The following is a 17,620-nucleotide window of genomic DNA, read 5'->3' as shown; positions in this document are numbered from 1 at the left end:
CAAATACTTGCAACAAATACGCTTATCAAAAACAAATTTCTGCATTGGCCACGTCTAAAGATGTGTCTCAATCGTTATCTTAAATCCAGCACCTTTCAATGAGTAGCTTTCTTCATCAGTTCTCTGGAATCATGTTTGATCCTTGTGTTCAATCAATACATTAATATTCATTTTTTCCCCACAGCCCTTCTAGCATTAGTTACTTTACTTTTTTTTTTTTTTTAAATCATATGTGCCCTTCTGATGGGTGTGAAGTGGAACTGCAAAATAGTTTTTAATTTTCATATCTCCAATTGTTACTGATTTAGAGCACTTTTTAAAAATATGATCGCTAATAGCTTAGAATTCTTCCTCTGAAAATTGCCTGTTGACATCCTTTGGTTATTTACCAATTTGTCAGCCTGCGGGGGACAGCTGGAACTCTCTCAGTTCTCCAAACCTGCCACTAATTTGCTTCTGGAGCAGAACTTCCCTGGTCTTCAGGCTCTCCATCTGTAAAATAAAGAATGGGCTTTTCATAGTACCTTCAGGCCCTCTTCCTAAAGACGGTGATGTTGGTCTCTGCAGCATCATTCTAAATTTGACCGTCAGAATTTGACATCTTAGGACCTTCCTCCCACCCGCTCCATTTACTTCCCGATCCTCCCATTCCTGGGTTGAGGCGCAAAAGACAGAATTTATTCCCCTCCCCCCAGGCCCTTTGGTAATTTCCCACAACTCCACCAAGGGGCATTCTTGAGCCCGTGGTCCTGAGCAGGGAACTCTAGCGTGGGGGGAGAGGGAGACGGAGGCAAGGGGGGAAGGAGAGGGAGGAAACACCTCAGTACACTGGACTCTTCAAATATCAGCCATGGGAGGGACTAATTCAGGGTGTTCAGTCCCATGGTATAGGAAGGGGTCCACTTGAACCTGGTCAGCTGGCCCGAAGCCAGGCCCCAGCTCCGCTATCTACACCCTCCGTGACCTCCGTGGGATTCATTTTCCTTGTCTGTAAAATGAAGGGGAGGATAGGACTGAGTGGCCTCTCGGAACTCTCCCAGCTCTAGGTTTTTAATCCTATGAGACCTATCATTTAACCAGGTAGAAGGGACGGTTTGGGAAAATGAGGCCCAGGAAAATGATGAGACGGGAACAAGGGCAAGGTCAAGCATCTGATACAGGAAGGACCCACGAGTTCAAGCCAGATTTTTGGATTCCCGCTCCGGCACCCAGGAAACGGGAGGAAAACCAGGCATCCCGCCTCCGAGCCTTTGCCCACCTCCATCCCCACCCCCAGCGGTCCGTTTCCCCAGCCAACCAATCTGGGGCTGTCGAGCGGAACGAGGCTGGGAATGCCCAGCCCGAGGCGATGCGATGGAGAGACTGGGGCTGGGAGCCGAGGGCGGGGCCCGTGGACCGAAGGGCGGGACAAAGGATTCGGGCGAGGCCGGGAGGCGGGGCCCTCGGGCCGCTGCCTCTGGGGGCGATGGCGGAGAGGCCCTTGGAGCACTATGAGGTAGGTCCAGGGGGACGCTCCGGGGCCGGCTGGCTGGAAGCGCGGCGGCCACCCCGGGCTCCGGGGCTCGTGGGCCCCCCGGGCTGGCTGGGCTGGGCTGGCTGGGCTGGGCTGGGCTGGCTGTGCCCCTGCACATGATCGCGGGGCTCCTGTGGGGAGGGGGGCTCGGGGACACGGAGTCCCCTGGGACAGCCGCGGCTGCAGGGTGCACAGAGCGGCATGTGCGGGCATCCCGGGTTTTCTGCGCGTAGGGGTCGTTCTTCCTGGGACGTGCACGGGTTTCGATGGGGCATTTAACATGACTTCTGATCCATGAGTCTTGTGATTGAGTCTCTGATGCTTGAGGGTTGTGTACCCAGAGAAACCCCGGACGCGATAGATAAATGGGTCCTAGCCCTCCCTGGGTCTGCGAGCACTGGGGATAAGCGCGTCCTTTCATTCCTGTCTTCTACCCGTGTCCCTCAGCTCGCCCCCACCCCCCTCAGTCCGAGTGACCCCGGAGAGCTGAGTCCACTTGTGCCCCTGTCCCTGCATGTGCTGCCCCTCCTCGGCAGGGCTGCCCCGTCCTTGTCCCAGGAGCCAACTCTGGCACCTGAGACAGGTACCACCAGACTGCGTGGGGCAAAGGGCAGTTGTTAACCGGAGTTTTCGCAACCCTCCCCTTCGTTTTGTGTAAGATCCTGGCTCTCCGAGTCTTCTCTAGACAGGTACAACCATCTTTAGGACGAAGGTGGCCAACTCCCAGGGAATTCCAAAAGTTCGCCAGGTGAGGAAGGCAGCCACGGAGGGGCAAGGGTCTCGAAAATGGTCATCTCCAATCACAGAGTATCTAAAGCGTGTCCCAGAGGTGACCAAGGGGGGGACTTACTGGGCTTGGGACTGGTCGGGGCTGGGAGGAGCCGCGGCACTGGGCTGGTGGTGACAGGCAGGAGCCCTGGTCCCCGGGACCGCGCTGAGATAAACTCCCCCTGCCTTTGCCGCCCCCTCACTCTCTCTCTCTTCCTCAGGGCTATTCCTGTGCGTGCCCGCAGGAGATTAACCCCAGCGGCAGGTCGGGTTACCCAAACAACTCCCAGAGCGACAACCCGTTCCGGAGATTCCTGTGGCGCATCCGAGAGAGATGGAAGTTACTCGGCCTTTTTGAGATCGACTCGGGACACGAGCATTATAAGCTGACGTGCATGATTAAGTTAGGGCTCCACCATGCCATCCAGCTCTCCATCGACCACCCTTCCAGGGTGAGCCGGCTCGGGAAGAGGACGGCTCCGGGGCGGCACAGACCTGGCGGCGGCAGAGCCCGGGCGCCAGCCCGGCCCTGCCGTTTACTTGTTGGAAAATCCCTTCCTTCTCCCAAACCTAAATTTCCCCATCCGTAAAATGAGGCCAGACCCGGATTCAGATGGTCTCAAGAATCCACTCTGGTGCCAGCGTCCCCAGTTGCAAAATCTGTGATTCTTTGAATAAAAACCATGTGCGCTCCGCCTTGAGCCTGGCCCTCTGCCCACCCGAAAACCAGCTGTGTCCCATCCCTCCGGCTCCTGGGACCCCGCCAGAGCCTGCTCAGCAAATCCCTGAGCTGACAGGCTCCGAAGCTGAGCTGGGAAATCTGATGAGGCAGCATGGGGGAGAGAAACCGTCCTCTCCGGGGGTCGCTGGAAGAGAAGTGGAGGAGAGAGCTAGGAAAAGTTGTTGGAGGGGAAAGTAGGAGGGGCCGGATGCTGAGGACCCCTAATTAGCCGTAGGCCACCCCAGGAGGCAGAGTTTTCTCCCTACTCTTCATTGACACCCAGGGGTAGGAAATGGGATTGAGAAAATAGAGGATGCAGGAGAGAATTTCGCTTAAACCTTTGTCTGTCTTTCCCCTCCAGCAACCCCTCAAGGAGGAAGATTATTCTTCTGTAGTGACCCAGACCCACGAGGTAGGAGCTTCAGGAATTCTTGCTGGGAGATTTGGGGGGTAGGGGTGCCTCTAACACTGGCTTGGCCACAGATTTCAAGTAGACATGGACAAACCATTTCACCTCAGGCTGGGCTGCTCCAATTTCCTTGTTTTTCCAATGGTCATAGTAATCCCTGCCCTCTCTCTCATAGATCATTTGGAAGGTCAAGTTTTGTGATGAATGGGAAAACTGTATTTAAACCCTAAAAACCTGTCAGAGAAAAGATGAGCACTGCTAGAGCTGGGTTATAGGGGAAACCCTCCTGACTGATCTCTGGATCTTGATCTTTCCCTTTGGCCTAAATACTCTTCTGTTGAGTTTCCAACTTATATCCCCTCCGACACACTATTCTCTCTCTCCCCCCATGCTATGTGTTTGCAAATGTGCCCATGTTCTCCCCTACCAATACATTGTAGGAGCCGTCTCAAGAACACATGAATGTCCATACTTAAGTCACATATACATTATGCATGTTCACATGGGTTACATATTTTATGAATGTGTTTGATATGTGATGTGCCAAGATAAGGGGAAGGAAGCCTTTAATGTTTTCTACGTGCCAGCCACTTTACAAATATCATTTCATGTTATAATAATAATAGTAATAACTAACTATATGTGACTTAGTCTGTGCCAGACACTTATCTTTCCCTCATTTGATCCTCCTCATAATCCTGAGTAATAGATGCTATTTTTATCCACATTTTACAATTGATGAAACAGAGGAAGACTAAGGTTAAATGATTTACTTGTTCATAGCTTTTGAGGCCCTATTTGAATTTAGGCCTTCCTGATTCCAGGCATAGTATTTTATCTGCTGCACCACCCCCACTCATCAAAATAAAACAAAACCAAAAACAACCCTCCCAAAACCCATTAATTCAGACCGGAGCAACATTTATGTACCAAGTATATGGGGGCTGGAGAAACAAAGAAAAAATATGGAGTGCCTGTCCTCAGGGAGCTTTGGTTCTTTGGCATATAACATACACAAATACATCTGTAAAAATAGAAGGCCATGATTTCATTGGAATAGGGAGCTCAATGCTTAAAGGCATTTTACAATGAAGGTTGGCATCTTTCCTGCCTATCATTTTAGAAAGTTGCTTGGGGCACAAGCTCATACAGCCAGTATCATAAATCTGTCCTCAGATCCTTCCTAGCTGGGTGACCCTGGGCAGGTCACTTAATCTCTGTCTCTGCCTCAGTTTCTTCAACTAGAGTTCTCCTGTCCTCTCCCCCCAGAATTCTGGCATAAGCCAGGCCCTGCTATGTTATTTCATTGGCCTTCCTCCCTCAGGGCTTTGAAATGGACACCATCGCAGGTCCTGTCTTTGCCCACCTTCGACACTTCCTGGGCCTGGCAGAAAAGGATTACCAGAACTCCTTGAGTTCCAAAAGCTGCTTCTTACAGTTCATCAGTAATTCCAAGAGCAAAGCAAACTTCTTCCTGACGTTAGTGTCACATCAAGGAATGGGGCAAAAAAGGGGAGGAATGGGTTCCAGGGAAAGAGAGGTAGTGGGAATCAGCCAGGGTGGGCACTGGCGCCCTGGATCGTCCATGTGCTGCCTTGTTCCACATATATGGAACTTCCCTCATGGGGGTGGAGGAGCAGGGTTATGAATGCTGGAGATCTGGGAGGAGTTCTGGCCAAGAGACCCTTTGTATAGAGGGTCAGGGGTGGGGGAGGAGGATCTGGGCTGGAATTAAAGGAAATCTAGGGATTAGGATGGTCAGAGAATAGTGGAAAGAGGGAGAGAGAGAAGGGAGGAAAAGAAACAGAGAAAAAGGAGAGACAGAGAAACAAAGACAGGGAGAAGGGAGACAAGACAGAGAATGTGAATGGCATGTTTGAATGTGTGTGTATGAACGTGAGTAGCATGTTTGTGTGTATGTGTGTGAGAGGGAAGTGAAGAAGAGAAAAAAAGAGAAAAGGAAAGAAAGAGGAGGGAGACAAAGACAGAAATAGACGAGACAGAAAGGAGAGAGAAAGGCGGGAGGAGAAAGAAATGAAAAGAGGAGAGAGAAGAGAGAGAAAAGAAGAAAAGAAAAATGTGGGAGAGAGAAGAGAGTAGAGAAAAGAAAAGAGAAGAGAGAGACAGAGACAGGGAGAGGGGGAGAGAGAAAACAAGTTCCTGGAGAGTGAGCTGGCCCACCCTCCTGGCTAGGCCTGAGCCTGATCCTCTAACTCTTCTTGGCCTTTTCCTCCATCCCAGAAATGACAAGCGTTTCTTCCTGAAGACTCAAGAAAAGCGAGAGATCCATTTCCTACTCTCCAAACTGGCCCTCTATATTCATCACCTCCACGAATACCCCCATTCTCTGCTTGTCAAGTTTCTGGGTAGGAGCCAGGCCTGCCTGAGGCCGATGCTGTAGGGGGTTATGGTTTGGGCTCCCTATCTCCCCTTCTTCTTTTGACCTTTCTCTCTCTTTCCTGCTAGGGATCCACAGCATCAAAGTGGCCCAGGGAAAGAAGGTAGGGGATGTTGAGGGCATTCGGGGTTCTGAACACAAAGAAGAGGGCAGAGGATGACCTTTCCCCTTTCTCCTTCATCCAGAAATACTTCATCATCATGCAGAGTGTCTTCTACCCTGATGATCGAATTTCTGAAAGGTTGGTTGGGAGACAGGAATATCAGCTTCACAAGTGTATTAGCCGTGCCCCCATGGAAGGGGCATTTGATGTATTTGTATTAGCCATTCACATTTCTGTTCTACTTTCCGGGTTAAAAAATATTTTCTTTACAATAATCCTGTGAAATAGAGTGTGCAAGTTTTGTTACATGCATTTTCCAAATGAGTAAACTGAGGCCTAGAGAGGCTAAATGACCTGTCCTTGGCCTTATAGTGTCAAAGTTCCAACTGGAGCTCCTCACTGAGCCATACTGCCTCAAATGGTCCCACGATGTCCCAGCTGGAGGAAATCTAAGAACATAGAAATGTTAGAGCTCAAAGAGACCTTCCCTACAAATAATTTAGTTGAATCTTTTAATTAGGCAGCTAGGTGGCGCAGTGGATAGAGCACCAGCCTTGAATTCAGGACCCCAGTTCAAATCTGGTCTCAGACACTTAACAGTTCCTAGCTGTATGACCCTGGGCAAGTCACTTAACCCCAGCCTCAGGGGAAAAAAAAAGAAAAAAGAATCTTTTAATTATATGTAGAATCCCTTCATTTTATAGAGAAGGAAACCAGAGATTCTAAATATGGCAGCAGATTGTCAGCCAGTCAAGCATTTATTAAGCACTTACTGTGTGCCAGGCACTGTACTAAGTATTGAAGGTATAGAGACAAACCAGTAAAAGCCTCTGCCCTCAAAGAGCTCACCTGAGGGGAAAATAGGTAAATAACAGAGTACATAGAGAGTAATGGAAGAGGAAAAGGGGTTAGCAGCCGAGGGGTTAGGGAGGACCCAGAAAGGCCTCCTATAGAAAGTAAGATTTTAAAAGTTCAGTCTAGAAGGAATCCAGGGAAGGTAAGAGGCAGAGGGACAAAATTAGATAGAACAAAAGTGGGAAAACCTGGATTTGAATATTCCTTCTGCCACTTCCTTATCAGGTGACCTCTGGTAAATCAGCCTCTCTCCACCTCAGGTTCCCCAATGATCAAATGGTGATGGTGGTCCCTCTTTCATAGCACCATCTTGAGGATAAAGTGAAATGAGGGTTGGGAAGGTGCTTTATTAACTACACAACTCTGTGAACAGACAGGGAGTATTATTCATTCACCAAGCTTGACTGAGCATCTCAAGTGGGTCTAACACAGACCTGTGACAGACTCTGTTTGTTGAGAATGAGACAAAGAAGGAAATACCTTGGTTCTCCCTGGAACTTTTTTTCTTGTCTCTGCTGTTAGCTAGACTCCCTGAGAGGTTATATGAAGGGGAGCCACTGTTTCATTGAGTCTCTGTGGAGTGTTCACTGAACACTTTAAGCTGCCCACTCTCTCTCTTTCTGAGACTCACCCCATCAAATTTTTCACGGTGCCTGGCACATAGTCATCACCTAATGAATGTTCCTTTTCTTTTCTCCCTCCTTTCCTCTCTCCCTGTCACTTATCCCTTCCCTCCTTCCCTCCCTCTTTTCCTTCCCTCCCTCCTTTTCTTCCTTCCTTCCTTGCTTCCTTCCTTCCTTCCTTCCTTTTCTTCCTTCCTTCCTTTTCTTCCTTTTCTTCCTTCTCTCCTTCCCTTCTTTCTACCTCCTCTTCCTTCCTCACTCTCTTCCTTCCTTTCCTTCCTCTTTCCATCCTCTATTTGATCAGGTATGACATTAAGGGGTGCCAAGTGAGCCGATGGACAGAACCTCTGCCTGAGGAGAGCCAAATTATCCTAGTGCTAAAGGATCTCAACTTTGAGGGACAAACCATCTCTCTGGGTGAGCCAGCCCCCATTCTTAGAGCTTCTTCTAGGGTACTCACTACTTAATGTTCTTGAGTATCTCTTGCCCACTCCTCAGACTCTCAACCCTCATAGGAGCCCATTTCTGCTTGGCAGGGTGGTGGGTCAGAGCCATCAGATACCCAGTGAGGGTAACTCTTCTCCCACCACTGTGGCAGGAGGCTGCAGTTGAAGAAAAAAAATTTTTGCAGTGGCAAATCTCCATTCTGGGCCTAAAGTTGACCCCAGTGAGATGCTGATAAATGCTTTACCTTCTCTGTCTGTTCTCTGTCCTCTGCTTTGTCCCAAATACCCCAGAGAGACCCAGGCTAGGGTCTGTTCCATGCTTCCTCTTCACCCATACTGTCCACTCTCCTCTGTGATCCTAACCACTTCCACAGGGTCCCACCGGAACTGGTTTCTCAAGCAGATAGAGCTGGACACAGCCTTCCTGCGTGACCTCAATGTTCTGGACTACAGCCTCCTGGTAGCCTTTCAGAAGCTCCACTCAGACGAGAAGCAACAAAGCAAGAATATTTTGACTCGTATAGCCAGGTAAGCCACCTTGGAGAATCTGCAGAAGAGAACCTGGAGAAGACAGGACATGATTGGGGAATAAGCAGGGCGAAAAGGGGATGTTGGTAGCTAGGATCAAGGATTTCAAGGGCCAGAATGTAGAAACCAGACTGAATACACTCTACTTGGACCTAGAAAAATGGGTAGAAGTTGCAGAGACAAATTGAGTCTTGACATGAAAGGAAACTCCTGAATGATGAGAACTGATTAGGTCTGATGTGAGGGGATACTTCTGAATGATGAGAGCTGATTGGAAGGGCTACTTAGAACACATTGGCTTCCTCTTATTAGCAGTCTCCATGCAGGGACTGGGGAACCACTTGACAGATATATATTAATCCTTTCAGAGAGAGATTTGACTAGGTGACTGCCTTCCCACTATAATTTTGTGACTATTTGAGGGTGGGGCAAGATACATGGGAATTAGAGGGAGGATTCGAAAGACACAGACAGAGGCCCTGTAGCAGCCATTACTTAAGGTATGATGAGGACCTAGGTGACAACCATCAGGACAGTGAAGGGATTTGAACCCATTCCACACATATCAGCTGAAGGAATTCAACTTTGTACCAGCTCTGTCTTGTTAGGCAAATCATTTTACTCAAACCTCAGTTTTCTTGTGTAGAAAATGGGTAAATCATAAAATAATAATAAAGAAAATAGGCGGACTGTCTCAGTGAATTTTGGTGGTCCCTTCCAGTTTAAGAATTAGTCCTTCAGATCTGTGAACCACAGATGTTTATTAGCATGGGAAATAATAGTTGTAGTGGTAGAACATTTGTATTGTGTTTGCAGAATCTTATGATAATCCTGGGCAATAGCTGACAGTGGTTGAGTGACTTGTCCACAGCTAGTAATTTTTCCTGAACTCTGTTGCTCCATTCTCTGCACCTTCTAGCTGGCCAAAGTGAAAAGTTAAAGGACTTGTGCATACAGTAATATTCAAGTGTTCTGTATTGGGTTTTAGAAGTTTAAGAACAAGTAACCAGAGAGGCAATGAGGTTTCCGTTACTGGAGATCTGTAAGTAGAGAGCGGCTGATCAGTTGTGAGAGACGCTTTGGGATTGGTCAGAGAGGATGATTTTTGAGGATACGGTCCAGCTTGGAGACTATAATTCTAGGCTCAAGATTGGGAATGGAGCAGGTGAGACGGCTGTAAGAGAGTGGGAAGAGTAGAAAGGACATGATGGGGGGGGGGCTGTTTGGGGAAGACTTCCCTGACAAAGCGGCCTTGGTCTCCTAGGGGTTAACAACAAGCAGGGTTAAGCGCCAGCACTGTGCAGGGACGGACACGGGGGAGCGGGCGAGACGACCACCGCTTTGCAGCCCGGGGTGACCCGTTAGCGATGCGGCCTCGGGTCTTCCTGCGCCGCCGCCCCCCTGACCGGCCCTCGATTTCTTCCCAGGTCAGTGCACGGGGCGTGGGGCGAGGCTTCCGCAGTGCCTTACTTGGCCACGGATAAGCTGACCAAAAACCTGAAGATCCACTCCACCATCTCCCCCTCCAACAAGAGGGGCTCTTACAACCTGCTGGCGCACAACTGCCGGCTGCTGCCCGACGCCCACAACGCCCTGCACACCCTGGACGGCCCCGAGCACCGCTACTTCATAGGGATCATAGACTTCTTCACCGTCTACAACCTCCGCAAGCGCATAGAGTTCCTGTGGAAGTCCCTTCTGCACCCCACCCAGTCCTTCTCCACCGTCAACCCGGCGCACTACGCCAGCCGCCTCTACCGCTGGGTGGACGCTCACACGGTGTGAGCGGCCCTCGGCCCCTCCCTGAACCGCTCCCCTGCACCGCCAGGGGGCGGCCTTGGCCCAAAGACCGGCCTCCTCCCCGGGAGGCCGAGCGCTCGGAGGGAGGTTCTCACGACCCTCCCGCCGCCCGGGACGCGGAGAGGGAGAGAACGCAGCGGAAGAGCCGGACTGAGCGTTAGGATACCAGCAGTTCTAGCCCCACCTCTGCCTCTAATTTACTATGCTTCCTTCATCTGGGCCTCGGTTTTCTTCTCTGTAATATGAGGGTGTTGGATTTAATAGACTCGAAGTTCATTCAAGCTCTACGGTTTTGTGGTCTGGACAGGAGAAAACGCAGGGCTTAGCACCTCCCTCCTCCGCCCCTCCTCCCGCCCGAAGGAGGCCTGGGCTGTCCGTGATAAGGGAACGGCTTTTGGGGAAACCCCTCCCTCTTATCCGCCCATCTCCATGGCACGTGCCAGGGGCCCGGGGCCGGGAGTGAGAGGAGCCCTTCCCCAGGTCAGGGAGCGAGGTTCTTGCTGGGGGGAGGGGGGGCCCGGGGAAATGACAATGAATTCTTTATGAAAAAGTATGGGAGCCAAGGTGGCAGCGGTTGGGGGGCATTCGTATTCAGGTATCTGGACCCTGTCTTGAGTACCCCTGGGCAAGCTGTTTGATGCTTAAGGCCTCAATTTCCCCTTCTGTAGAGTGGGGAAATAATGACTCTCCATCTCCTGGAAGATAAATGTAACTTGAGCTATTTGCGGAGTGGGTGCTGGCAGCGATATAGCAAACATTTTATCCCGTCAGGCAGCTGGCGTTTTTTGGGGATGGGCGCTGTCATTTAGCAGCCTTTCTCCCATGCGGTAAATGGTCTTTGCAAACTGTCATGTCCAAAAACCCCTCGTCATTCTGATTAGCTGATCAATAAACAAGCATTTATTAAGCACTTAATGTGTGTCAGATGCGGGGATAGAGAGACAAAAATGAGAGAGCTCTTGAGCCCCCACAGCCTCCCATTCTGAAACTAGGTGGCCCGGTGCATAGAGCCTTGGGCCTGGAATCAAGAACTCCTGAGTGTGAGCCTGGTCTCGGACACTCAGCTGGGTGACCCTGGGCAGTTTCCTCATCTGTAAAATAAAATGAGTAAAGCACTCCAGCATTTTTGCTCAGAAAACCCTGAGTCAGACACCAGTGAACAACAACCTCCTCCATTCTGGTGGAAGATGCCCTAGGATACCGACCTAGGATACTCTAGTCAGAATCCCTCTGGTCACAAGCCCTTCCTTGTCCCCCAAAGCATCTTAATCCCTCCTGTGGCAGCAATGTTGGGGAACTGGGGTGATGGAGGGCATGTTGGCATGAGTGCCGGTGCTAGTCTTGATAGTGAGCTGTGCTTTCCTGAACTCCGTACTCACCAACCGCCCGGGGGAAAGACCTGTTCCCAAAGGTGGCACATAGTCTGCCAGTGAAGGGGCTGACTCTGGCTGGGTCACTCCAGAGTGGGAGAGGTCCAGAAACTCATTGCCCCCCTTGAGACCTGTTCCACTGCTCCAAGCTAGGTTGAGAAAACCAGGAGGCCCCCTCCTCCCCAACGCCAGCAGCCCCCGGTGATGCTGAAGGATCTCCTGGTGACTAATCCCTCAGAATTCAGGCCAGGTATTTCAGGGACAACAGACATGTTGTCCACCACTGGTCCACATTTTTCTCTCACTTGGCAGAAGCCTCCAGAACTTGGGCTCTCTGTTAGTTTACTTTCTGAAAACCTTGGACTGTCTGTGAGCTTTGACGAGCTGTTGAAGTGGAATGTTTAGCCTTACATCAGGTGTTGTATTAGTCATTGTGGTTTATAAAGAAACTACCACCTGGGTCCAGCAAATAGAAAAGCTGTATTAAAGAGAATGGGTCACAGGTCAGCTTAAAAAAGAATGAAACATATTTCCTTAATTTACGCTCTCCATTTAATTCTGATCTTGAGGAGAGAAAGACTATAAAATAAGGAGATGATAGTTATTCCTTGCACATCCAGGAGGTTGGGGGGGTAGGTGTGAGGTTGGCAGTGAGAGATATTATGGGCATAGTGCCCCCATCTAAACCTACATAAAATTTTCTGGACTTTCCTTCCACACCATAAAAGTCTGAATTGTTATTGTGTTAAAAGATAAAATATGTTAATATTATACAATTTTGTGTGAATATATACATACACACATTTTGCATTCTGAGTTTCTGAACTTTCTGTGTTATCTGCTGGCCTTTGTGTGTCTATGGCTTCCACAAAATTCCCCACAAATTCCCATTTAATTTCTTTTGGTGACCTAAGATATATCAAAACTTTGATGAGGAAAATTATGATGTGGAAGGAATAACTGCAATTGGAAGGAGTCTATAATAAGAATTCTGGGATTTTTCTCAGCATTGCCTTTAAGCTCATTGTGTAATCTTGGGTGCCTCTTTCTACTATGACTTCATTTTTTTTTTTTACCAGATATATGCATGGGTAATTTTTCAGCATTGATAATTGCAAAACCTTTTGTTCCTATTTTTCCCCTCCTTCCCCCCATCCCCTCCCTCAGATGGCAGGTTGACCAATACATGTTACATATGTTAAAGTATAAGTTAAATACAATATATGTATACATGTCCAAACAGTTGTTTTGCTGAACAAAAAGAAGCGGACTTTGAAATAGTGTACAATTTAGCCTGTGAAGGAAATCCAAAATGCAGGTGGACAAAAATAGAGGGATTGGGAATTCTATGTAGTGGTTCATAGTCATCTCCCAGAGTTCTTTTCCTGGTTGTAGCTGGTTTTCTTCATTACTGCTCTGTTGGAACTGATTTGGTTCATCTCATTGTTGAAGAGGGCCACGTCCATCAGAATTGATCATCATACAGTATTGTTGTTGAAGTATACAATGATCTCCTTGTCCTGCTCATTTTACTCAGCATCAGTTCATGTAAGTCTCTCCAGGCCTTTCTGAAATCATCCTGCTGGTCATTTCTTACAAAACAATAATATTCATATACCATAATTTATTCAGCCATTCTTCAACTGATGGGCATCCACTCAGTTTCCAGTTTCTGGCCACTTCAAAGAGGGCTGCCACAAACATTCTTGCACATACAGGTCCCTTTCCCTTCTTTAAGATCTCTTTGGGATATAAGCCCAGTAGTAACAAGGATCAAAGAGTATGCACAGTTTGGTAACTTTTTGAGCATAGTTCCAAATCGCTCTCCAGACCAGAACGGCTGGGATGTATTCACAATTCCACCAACAATGTATCAGTGTTCCAGTTTTCCCACATCTCCAACATTCTGAATTATCTTTCCCCGTCATTCTAGCCAATCTGACAGGTGTGTAGTAGTATCTCAGAGTTGTCTTAATTTACATTTCTCTGATTAATAATGACTTGGAGCATCCTTTCATATGGCTAGAAAGTTTCAAATTATTCATCTGAGAATTGTCTGTCCATATCCTTTGACCATTTATAAATTGGAGAATGGCTTGATTTCTTATGTTAGAGTCAATTCTCTATATATTTTGGAAATGAGGCCTTTATCAAAACCCTTAACTGTAAAAAATGTTTTCCCAGTTTATTGCTTCCCTTCTAATCTTGTCTGCATTAGTTTTGTTTGTACAAAAACTTTTTAATTTGATATAATCAAAATTTTCTATTTTATGATCAATAATGATCCTCTAGTTCTTCTTTGGTCATAAATTCCTTCCTCTTTCACAGGTCTAAGAGGTAAACTATCCTATATTCCTCTAATTTATTTATAATTTCATTCTTTATGCCTAGGTCATGAACCCATTTTGACCTTCTCTTGAGTATGGTGTTAAGTTTCTGCCATACTAATTTCCAATTTTCTTAGTAGTTTTTGTATGACTTCATTTTTAATACAGAAATTTATTAGAAATTGGAGTTTTGTTAAGACTTCAATGGCCCTGGATAAATGAAAAACCTTATGGCCTGGAAACTAATAAAATCCGGATTCAAGGTCCTGTGTTAGGATTACTAGGTGAGAACTCAGGTTGTCTGGACAGTGACAAGGTGAGAATTCAGGTTGTCTGGATAATTACAAGGTGAGAACTCAGGTTGACTTGATAGAAGGAGCAAGCTCATTGGCTGAAGTGGTTCTTCCCAGAAGCCCTTGCATTATCCCACGCCCATTCTCTGGGAGGATAAAAGAGACAACATTGGGCCTGGAGAGCAGATTGGACTGGAGAAGGACAAGAGTTAAAGAGGAGAAGTCTCTGCATTACATCAGGCCGGACGGGGCACTCTGCAGGAAAGGAAGTCACTTCTCTGGACAAGAGTTAACAGCAACTGCCTGGAGACAACGGTTCATTACAGGAAGAAGAATCTGTCTGAGAGATTTGAGTAGACACAGCAGATCTCTTCCCAGAGAGCTATCCGGCAGCTTCTGGAGACAACAGCACGCTACACTGATTCATTCTATGACGCCTTGTTACTATTAAAAAAATCATTGGAAGAGGGAATAAACAGATTAATTAGAATGATATCAATACACAGGGCAACCATGCATACAACAGCATACAGTTGACACTCAATAATTGATTTTAGGATTGAGACAGAGACTAAAATTTACAAAAGTGTAATACAAAATGGATAATGGCCTTGATTTAGCGGAATAAGATTGTGGGATGGTGATGCTAGGAAAAAACCTATTTCACAGCTGTGGGACAAGTGAATGACTAGCTGTACTTTAAGGTGATTCACATTTTTAAAGGGACTACTACCTAATCATATGTGTGGATATGTGTGACCTTACATTAGGCAGCTGAGATTGTAAGTTGTAGAGAAGGTACTAAATGCAAGGAGATTTCTCATTAGAACTTTTCTATATTGATTAAATCCTAAGTCCTAAATCCTATCTAAAATATAATAACCCTATCTAAATCCAGCTTCAAGGTTTACAAAATACATTCTTCCCTGCTCTCTTCAAAGTTTGCAGTGATCTCTTAATTGTCAAATTCAGTTGGCATTTCTCAATCCTTATCCTTGTTCTTTCTGCAGTCTTTGTCATTATGGACTCCCCTCTCCTCCTGGAATTTTTTTTCTCTCTCAGTTTTGGGACATTGCTCTTTCTCATTCTCTCTCTTTTTGTACTATTCACCAGAACTATAAGCACCAAATAGAGTTGAAGAATCTCAAAAGAAAAGATTGGAAAATTTAGAGAATCCATCTCAAATGTAAACATGGACTATTTGTGCTTGAACTGTGGTAGAGCATTCCAAGCCTGCATTGGTCTAATCAGCCAGTGTCAGATTAAGTGTAACTAGATTCTTACACAGTAGTATCATTGTGGTCCTCTTTAATGTGCCTATTAAGCACAAAAGTAAAATAAATAGTTCCCACTCTTAAGAAGTTTATACTTATATTAGGAGAGACATGACAACAAATATGTTTTATATGTACATGTGCACATATAAGGTATGTATGTATTATCAAAATAGATACAATATTGACTCCAGCAAAGAGTCAGGGTGTTTGTGTGGGTGCTTTATGTAGAAGACAACTGAGATGATTCTTGAAAGAAACTAGAGATTCTAAGAGGCAAGCATAAGGATCATTTTTCATGCCCCTATTCCATAGGAAGGATGTATGGTCAAGATTCTGTGCAGGGCCATTCTCTCTGTCTCTGTTTCTATCTATCTATCTCTGTCTCTCTGTCTTCTCTGTCTCTGTCTCTCTCCCTCCCTATCTCTCCCCTTTTCTCTGTCTCTCCTTATCTCTCTGTCTTTCTCTGACCCTGTCTCCTCTCTATCTCTGTCTCTATCTCTTTCTCTCTTTCTCCCCATCTCTTTATCTCTGTCTCTGTCTCTCTCCATCACTGTCTTTCTCTCCCTTTGTGTCTTTCTATCTCTATCTTTCCATCTATCTCTGTCTCTCTCTCTGATGAGGTCATTCCACCAATTGCTTGTTGGCCATTTCCCCGTGGATGTCCCTTAGGCATCTGAAATTTAACATGCCTAAAACTGGACACTTTCCTCTCCATTCCAATCCACCTTTCTTTCTAATTTCTCCATTTTGCCAAATGTACTCCTATCCTTCCGGTCACCCTGGTTCACAGCCTCTGTGCCATCTCCAGCTCTTTTCTTTGTGCCATTCTCACACAGTAGTTCAGTCTTGTTAGCTCCACCTCTGAGCCATCTTTTGAATCTGTCACCTTCTCTTTACCTCCCCACTACCACTCTAGTTCAGGGCCTCTCCCTCTGTCCTAGACTACTGCAATTGCTTCCTAATTGCTCTCCTTTCGAGATTCCCAATTCACAGGTCTGACTGTCTCCCTATTGTTAAAAAAAACTCCAGTGACTCCATACTGCCTCTTAATAAAAAATATGTATTCTACTAGAGATAAAATATAAACTTTTATTGGTCATCCAGAGCCCTTCACAATTTGGCCCCATCTCCCTTTCCAAATTCAATCAATCCCATTACTTAATATGATGAGTATGAGGATTTTCTCCAATGAGAAAAGCCCACTGGATTTGGCAACTAAGAAATCATCCATAACTTTGGAGACAGAAAAGAAGAAACCATTTTGCTCATTCTATGGTCAGACCAGACCACCTGACCAGTTCTTCCTAGTACAACATTTTATATTCTGTCCTCACCTCTAGTTCCTAGAATCCATAGAATCCTTCCTTCACAGCTCAAGTGCCCACTTCTTATATGAAGTTCTGCTGTCAGTGCCTCCTTGAAATTGATATTTAATTACTATGTGTGTAGTTGGCATTTATTTATAGTGTATCTGTATTCTTTTCTCTAATCAAATATAAAGTGTTTGAAGAGGACAGTTTCATTTTTATCTTTGTGATCCCAGTGCACAATAGCTACTTAATAAATGTTTGCTGATTAGACAGCAAATTATCAAAAATACAAGTAGTATTATCTTTTATATGTGAAGACACAGAATCTCAATCATAATGACTCTCCCTGGATGTGAATCCAGACATCCCGATTATGTAGCCAGACCACTTTTCATTTCTCTCTGCTGCATCTTCACTGTGGTTACTTAGCACATTTAGAAAAGAATTTTTGAGCTTTCTCAATCTATGAATCTGAAACCTCTTGCCTTGCTGGGATGTTTTTTGGGGGACTTGAATTTAAAATAATAGGCATTTATATAGTATTTTTAGATGTGCAAAGCACTTTACATATGTTATATTGTTTGATCCTCACAATGATCCTAGAAGGCAGATGCTATTATTATAGCCCACTTTATAGATGGGGAAACTAAAGAGGTTAAAATGGCTTGCCCAGTAGCACACAGCTAATGTTTGAAGCTAGATTTTAACTCAGATCTTAATTCCATCTCCAGCCCTTGATCCACTGAGCTATTTTGTTAGTGATTGAAGTCTTAGGATTTAACTATATAAGAATGATCTGAAACAGATGAGTATGTTTAACTTAAAACATAAGTATGTTCAAAGAAAGTCTGTATTGGGTGTGCTAGTAAGTTAACAACC

The 17,620-nt window shown here is 46.2% G+C and overlaps 1 protein-coding gene across 5 annotated transcripts; it reads left to right on the top strand.

Moving 5' to 3' along the window:
• The first annotated feature begins 980 nt into the window (after positions 1–980).
• Positions 981–10,378, top strand: PIP5KL1 (phosphatidylinositol-4-phosphate 5-kinase like 1). Of its 5 annotated transcripts, none has more exons than XM_074293744.1 (11): positions 1,433–1,495; positions 2,173–2,261; positions 2,503–2,733; positions 3,364–3,414; positions 4,736–4,890; positions 5,653–5,777; positions 5,878–5,912; positions 5,995–6,050; positions 7,695–7,807; positions 8,211–8,364; positions 9,792–10,378. In XM_074293744.1, exons 3-11 carry the CDS (start codon positions 2,677–2,679, stop codon positions 10,147–10,149), a joined length of 1,104 nt encoding a protein of 367 aa, XP_074149845.1. In that variant the 5' UTR covers positions 1,433–1,495; positions 2,173–2,261; positions 2,503–2,676; the 3' UTR covers positions 10,150–10,378. The 5 variants fall into 5 exon arrangements, with proteins under 5 accessions (XP_074149842.1, XP_074149845.1, XP_074149844.1 ...); XM_074293743.1 differs by having other exon boundaries at positions 2,173–2,342; XM_074293741.1 differs by lacking the exon at positions 2,173–2,261 and having other exon boundaries at positions 981–1,495.
• The last annotated feature ends 7,242 nt before the right edge of the window (positions 10,379–17,620 follow it).

The sequence above is a fragment of the Sminthopsis crassicaudata genome, chromosome 2, assembly GCF_048593235.1.
Source record: "Sminthopsis crassicaudata isolate SCR6 chromosome 2, ASM4859323v1, whole genome shotgun sequence".
NCBI classification, from domain to species: Eukaryota; Metazoa; Chordata; class Mammalia; order Dasyuromorphia; family Dasyuridae; genus Sminthopsis; species Sminthopsis crassicaudata.
This window is presented reverse-complemented; position numbering and strand designations above follow the sequence as displayed.